A 7,366-nucleotide genomic window follows, 5' to 3' on the forward strand; every position below is an offset into this window, starting at 1 on the left:
TCAGGGTTCGTGTGCGCATGTCTGCTGTCCCATACGCTAACATTGCTGGCAATCCAAAACAAAAGTCAAGATGGCGGCAATCGTCTGCTCGAGACACCTTCTCAAAGCAAGTATGTCGAGGAAAAGGTTTTTTTCAAGCGACGCCGTTCGAAAAGGTCTGATGGGTATGATGGGAAAAACCCCTCTTGTCAGACTAAATAAAATGAGTGACGAGACTGGTTGTGAGATTCTTGCAAAAGCTGAGTTCTGTAATGGTGGTGGATCTGTGAAAGACCGCGCTGCCCTTTTTCTTATTCAAGATGCTATTAGAAAGGGTCAGTTGCGTCCAGGAGGGACTGTTGTAGAAGGTACAGCTGGCAACACAGGAATCGGTCTTGCTCACATGTGCCTCTCAATGGGTTTCAAGTAAGTTTTTACCACCTATATGAACTAATAATGATCGATGTTTTAAGTATTTTGTTATTTAATTATTATATTGCATGCATATATATATATTCCTATTATTCTTGTGCAGGAGAAAAAAAAAAAGATCATTGCATTGATAATGTATTGTATTGACATCAGCAAGATATGTAAGATGGTACATACATCTGACATTATAATGGTAAAGTCTGACAGGAAATTTGACTTAAAAAAAAAAATATTTGTGATAGTCCACGGTATTGAACGTTGATTTTCTACGGTACTTTTCCTAATAATTTTATGAAAGCTTTGCATTCACCAATATCAAAAGATAAATGCCATAACTGGAAGAACATGATAGCAGTAATTACCCAAAAAAATGTTAATAAAAGCATCAACTAAAACAGAGTAGGATTATAGTCATCTGTCTAAAAGAATGAAGAAAGAGTAATTGTTTCTGTCTTTTAAGTTTATAACTTTTTTTTTTTAATCTTTGATGCTTAAAAAATGTTGTTGTTTTTTTCTGCAGTATCTCCCTCTGCTAAGTGCATTGTTTGCATAGTTTTGAATTTCAGCTGCATTATACAATTTTTTTTTGGTGCAATATTTGGCAGGACTACAATAAAACCTCCATCAAACATGAAACATTTTTTTTTTGCAGGTGCATGATATTCATGCCAAATAATCAGTCAAAAGAGAAAATAGAGATGCTGGAGACACTGGGAGCAAAAGTGAAAACTGTGCCTGTTGTACCATGGTCTGATCCCAATAATTATAATCATTTAGCAAGACAATTTGCAGAAACTACAGAGAATGCTGTTTGGACCAACCAGTTCGATAATACTGCCAACCGCCAGGCTCACATAGAGGTATTTAAATGTGTTATTAAAGATAATTAAGTGAATTATGTTTAATGCGTACTTAAATAAATCATCTAACAAGAACAATCTAATGCTCACTACCATTTCTGCAGTGCAACAATATAATGTAATGACCTGAAATTTAATTTTGCATATTGCTTTTGTAGTTTGGTCAAATTATTTTAGTTTCCTGCCTAATGCATGTACACAAAGACACCAGGCATTAGGAGGGTACTTTTACATATACAAAATTTTACTCCAGTCAGTGAAATCTTCTTCCTACTTTTCCATGGATGCAGAATATTTGACATATTCAACAGCCAACAGCCAGCTCTGTGCACTACTAATTGTTCTGTAGTTCATATATTATGTGTGGCAGGGTGTGGAGAAAAAATAGAGATTTAAAGGTCAGTTATAACATATTTTTTGGGAAAAGTTTCTCAGACATATAAAGCAGGTATGTAAGGGTCTGTCGTTGTGTTAACAGCAATCATTTTTATCTTTATGTCTTCGGAATACCTTGCAGCTCATAAAATTAGTGTCATAATCTTTTTGATGTTCTTTTGATGGCATTATATGAGGTCTGCATTTCATGCATCATGACTTTCTGACGAGCTGAAATTGTTAGGTCCTTTACCTTTGGAAACAGCTTCTCCACATCCATCAAAGATTTCCATTTTTTGAGACTCATATGTTTTATACCTCACACAGCAATGTATAGTCCATAGAAGAAAGTATTTTGAATGCTGGTATGACAATGTGTCAGAGATTAGGGTTTACCTTGTTCTGTAGTTTAAGATTATTTATGCAGTTTTATGGGGTTTTTTTTCTCTGTGTACTGCTAAACAAAATCTAATCGAGTAATAAAATGCAAATACAATTGTACCTATACCATCTCCATTACAATTTGAGCTTGTATTTTACAACATTCTAATTTGCAATCAGCCATAGTTTAGGGAGTTTTCTTTCTAAATTCAAAATTAAATATATGTATAATTTAAATTGCATTTACTTACAATACTAGCAATTGAATATTTTTCTTCAGTGCACCGTCATGTGCTCTCAATGTGGTGGATAGGTCAAACGCATAAAATCCATTATAATAAAAGGTCCTTAACGAAGTCATTTACAGCTCATAATATACAAACATAGTATTTTATGTCTGCTATAAACACTAGGATTTTTTTTTAATAAGTTCCTAGGAATAAAGGAAATATCAAATAAAAGAGAAAACAAATAAATGTAGCAACTGTAAAACTTCTTTACTGAAGAATAAAACAGCTTTAGTAATATATTTTTATATCTTGCAGATAACCCTATTGTTTTGTATAATAATGCAGATTTTTTTGTAACAATCAACTTGCTGTTACTGTTTGCATCACCACATTTGTCGTAAACAACTATTTGGATTAGAGATTTGTGAATATCATGCCTATTATATATTTGTAAGCTGTGTATTTGACTTGTTTTATAAATAAAATAAGACTATAGGTAAAGAAAATTGTTGTCTTCATGATCAAAAACAGATAAAATTTTGGTTGAGGAAAATTAAGTTTTTAAACACCTGGAAAAATAACCACTCACTTGAATCTTTCAGCATAGAAGAGTTTATGATTTTTCTATTAAAATATCATTAATTTTGATCTTTTTGCAGACAACTGGTCCTGAAATTTGGGAGCAAACAGGTGGCAAAGTAGATGTAGTGACCTTTGGAACTGGTACAGGAGGTACTTTATCAGGAGTGGGTATATTCCTCAAAGAGAAGAACCCTGCTATCAAAGTGATTCTGGCTGACCCACAAGGCAGTGTGCTATACAATTACATCAAGCAGGGCAAGCTAGAAAGAACAGAAGGAAGTTCTATAACAGAAGGTATTGGTCAAGGACGTGTTACCAGAAATCTAGAAGGTGCCCCAATAGATGATGCTTTACTGATTCCAGATACAGATGCAGTGAACATGACTTTTCGGCTGCTGCATGAAGAGGGCTTTTTTGTAGGTGCATCTACAGGATTAAATGTTGCAGCTGCAGTTCAGGTTGCCAAACAAATTGGTCCTGGGCATACCATAGTGACATGCTTGTGTGACACTGGCCACAAATACTACAACAAGCTGTTTAGCAAGAAAGAAATTGAGCAGCGAGGTCTTCTTGATTGTATACCCCCAGCATATAGAGTGTCCTTGCATAATTAATGTACTTAATTCTTTAGAGGTGAAAAAGTTATAGTATTATTCAGCTTTTGCTTTGCTCTCTACTGTTCTTTTCCAAGTCTGCTTTGGTCTCACAACTTTCCTCTTCCCCTGAGGGTTCCAGTCAAGTGCCTGCCTGGCAATTGTGTCGGCTTGTTTGCGCAGGGTGTGTCCTATCCAGCCCCTTTTGAGCTTTTTGATGTCTTGGCTAGTGGCATTCTGGTTGGTTCTTTTTCACAGGCTGGTGTTGGAGATCTTTTCAGGCCATCTTATTCCCAGAATATGGCATAGGCATCGGTTGGTAAAGGTCTTGAGTTTGTTGTTAATAGTGTTTGTCCCTCTTCAGGTTTCAGAACCATACAGTAGGACTGCCTTCTCATTGGTGTTGAAGATGTGGGTCTTACTGCTGAAAGATAATGCTCGCGAGTTCCAGATGGGGCGTAGGCTGTTAAAAGCATGCCTGGCCTTGATGATGTGGCTTTTGATGTCATCGTCCACTCCACCATCCTTGTTGACAATGCTCCTCAGATATGTGAAGCGGTCTATTTCCAGGATGTTCTCTCTTAGAAGTTGGATTGGAAGTTCCTGCTTGTTGTCAATTCTTATCACTTCGGTCTTCTTTCTTTTGACCTTTAAGCCAGTCTTCTCTGCTTGCTCTGCTAGCTTACTCAGTTTGGTTTGTGCATACTGCTGCCGATGAGAGAAAGACTAACATCAAAGTCCACATCTTGTGGCTGTCTGGTGAAGGTCTATTAAATACCGATGTTGTTGTCTTGCGCATAATCCTGTCTATGACCATCAGGAAGATTGTTGGTGATAGTATGCAACCCCGTCTTAAGCTGATCTTCATTACAAAAGGTTTGATGAGTTTGCTGCTGTGGATAAATTTGCAGGACAAGTCTTCGTACAACTCCTGGATAATGTTTATGAGCTTAGGTGAAATGCCATAGTGGATCATCAGCTTCCAGATGATGTCCCTGTCTACACTGTAAAATGCCTTCTCAAAATCCCAAAAAGTTATGTAAAGGGAGGATTGCCACTCAATAGATTGCTCAATGATGATACGGAGGGTGGCAATGTGGTCAGTGCATGACGTATCCTGGCTAAACCCTGCTTGTTCTTTTCTCAGTCTCTTATCTAGTGCCTTCTTCAGTCTCTCTAGTATTACCCTTGTCAGGACTTTTCTGGGGATGGACAGCAGCATGATCCCCCTCCAACTGTTGCACTGGGAGAGGTCTCCTTTCTTTAACTTGACCAGGTGGCCTAGTTTCCAGTCTGTTGGTACTAGCTCGTTCCCAGATCTTGTGTAGGAAGGACTGTAAATGTGAAATGCATTTGAATGTAGTTTAATAAGAATATGGTTTAAAAAAGAATTTGTATGTACTTTTAATTGCTTTTGGTTCTTTGAAGACTTTTTTTTTTTTTTTAGCTAAGGCTTTAATTTTAATTCTGTCACAGGAAAATATCTGTTGAAGTTCTTCGGCACTATTAATTGCATTGTGTGTGTGTGTGTGTGTGTGTGTGAAGTGACAAAAGTATGTTCAGTCTTAAAAAAGACACATAATGAATGCAGTTATGCTGCTTGCACTTTATAGTCTTTTTTGGATTTTGGTGGTTGATAATTTACACCGGTGGGATCATTAAACATGATTACATCTTCCTCTTTGGGCAAACTGTTTTAAACAAGACATTTTTATAATATTTCAGTTGATAAGCTGAGGAAATTATTTAGGTAATGGTTTTTTAAATATTTTAAATATTTGTAATACATTAATCAGCAAATGGTGTATAGAGTATATTTTATTGTAATAGTGTATAAAAGTTATGAATATCAGTGCCTTTAATCTTTCCATTTTGTAACACATTTTTAACTAATAAAATTGATTCATGTACAAAATATGCATTTTATCTATTTTATTAGTGTTTATATATTGTAAACATTTGTAGTTTAAATGCAAATTAATTTTATATTAGAAATTTAAAAACTTTGGGAAAGAATAATTATGCACAAACTACCAAAAACCTGTCTGAGTATTTCCACTTTTGGTGATCAAAAAACCTTTCACCATTTGCTGATGGCATGTGCAAATATGAAAACAATATTCTTGCTAGAAAATCATGTAGTTCTCAAATGAATATGGGATAGCTGGTGTAAGTGATAATAAATATTCCATTTTCTGTTAGTCTGTATAGTATTTACTCATTGTATGAGTAATCATAATTATGTTATGTCATCTTGTTGACTTTTGGATGTCATATACTTTCAACTTACCCATATGGTTCACTAAATATGGTGTACATTACTAATCAGCATGTGTTAAACATTAAAATATGGTTTATATTACTTTAAAATTTAAGTGATTATATTTTCCAATCATTGCCAACATCCACTGGGTATAGCACGTTGTTTTTGTTACAATTGGTCTTACAACATATATTTATACCTATTATTTTTATACTTTTACTGCTAATTATTTTTTACACGGAATCTAAATATTTTGAACTCTTGTGTAACACTATATTTTGTGGTTATAAAAGTGCCTCATCCATGTTTACAATATTGTAATATTCTGCCCTTTTGGACTACGGCAATTTTTTTTAAATAAACATAATATGCAATGTTATCAAAATTTTGCTATCATTTTGAAACTTATATTTACTTTATTTGAGCATTCTATCAGTTACTGCAATTGATACATATTAGACTGACATTTAAATTCATCTTTGATGGTTGGGGAAAAATCAGAAAGAAAGAAAAGCATTAAAATCAGAAACGTTTTACTGAGTTGTTTTTTGGTGGGTTTTTTTGTTTGTTTTTGTTTTTTACTAGACTTGTTTAAGAAATGGTTAAGTACATTCTGACTGGTTTTTAATCACCGCTAATTAGCAGCTTCCACTTGTTTGCAAAACCACGATGTGGTAACAACGTGTGGTAATCTTGCAATGTTGTCAGTTTAACCACGGACGACGCATATCTCTAGCGAGTATCTGTATATGTACATCTCTGCTGTGGACTACTGCCTATTTTTTGAAACCAACTCTTATATATCCTCTTGCGAAGTTGTAACAGATTATATAGTCTGCACAAACTTTATACAAGTCCGTGAAGTCTGTGCTGTTTCGGCGAACCATTTTGCAGTTTAAATATTCGGAACCGCGATAAAATTCTTTAAGTCAACCATAGACTTGTAATAAATTTGTTATTTCGTTACTTTTTATTACTTTCTTTTTTTGGCAAAATACTCTCGATCTCCCCATCACACTACTACTGCCAATAAACTGAGAACACAGCAGACCACTTGAGCTTTTGAACCTCCGTCAACATGAGAGTTCGCGTCGTCTGCTCTTCGTGCTATGGCCTCGTAAAATTCTCTGCAAGCAGTACAGCGGAGATTTTACGACCACGGGTAACTGATAACAATATGTGATGCTTGGCATGACAATCAATGCATTATCAGTTACACCACAGACGTATATCTTTGCGACAGTGCTCTAACCACTCGGATATGTGCTTCCCACAAACTGTATATCACGAACTTGTATTACATTGCATTATATGTCCGTTTGTATATCTTTTAATTAATTTTTCATGCAGTTCGTTGGTATTTTTCAAACACGATAACTTGAAGAGACAGCATTTGACTTTCATGCGGTTTAAACTATACTATGCACTTTCAGAATTCAACATAGTGAGAGATGTTATATAATTCTGCTAATAAATTACCTCTGGCTTGAAGATGTTATCGGAATTTTCCATTTAAACTGTTTATGCTGGTTGCCTATCAAATGACAGACTACTAAACTTATATGCATACGGAGTTTTCCCATTGCGTAGACGTATTTCGAGTTATCTCCTTTCATATAAAGAGGGCGCTGTTTAGCAGCGTTCTGATTGGTCGGTGGTGTCAACTTAAAC

General features: G+C 35.2%; 1 protein-coding gene across 1 annotated transcript; it reads left to right on the top strand.

Moving 5' to 3' along the window:
- The first annotated feature begins 35 nt into the window (after positions 1 to 35).
- LOC112557489 (cysteine synthase 1-like) lies at positions 36 to 3,631 on the top strand. Its single transcript, XM_025227386.1, has 3 exons — positions 36 to 405; positions 1,064 to 1,271; positions 2,917 to 3,631. The coding sequence occupies exons 1-3, from the start codon at positions 71 to 73 to the stop codon at positions 3,451 to 3,453; spliced, it is 1,080 nt and encodes a 359-aa protein (XP_025083171.1). The 5' UTR covers positions 36 to 70; the 3' UTR covers positions 3,454 to 3,631.
- The last annotated feature ends 3,735 nt before the right edge of the window (positions 3,632 to 7,366 follow it).

This window comes from Pomacea canaliculata, linkage group LG2, assembly GCF_003073045.1.
Source record: "Pomacea canaliculata isolate SZHN2017 linkage group LG2, ASM307304v1, whole genome shotgun sequence".
Classification (NCBI taxonomy): Eukaryota; Metazoa; Mollusca; class Gastropoda; order Architaenioglossa; family Ampullariidae; genus Pomacea; species Pomacea canaliculata.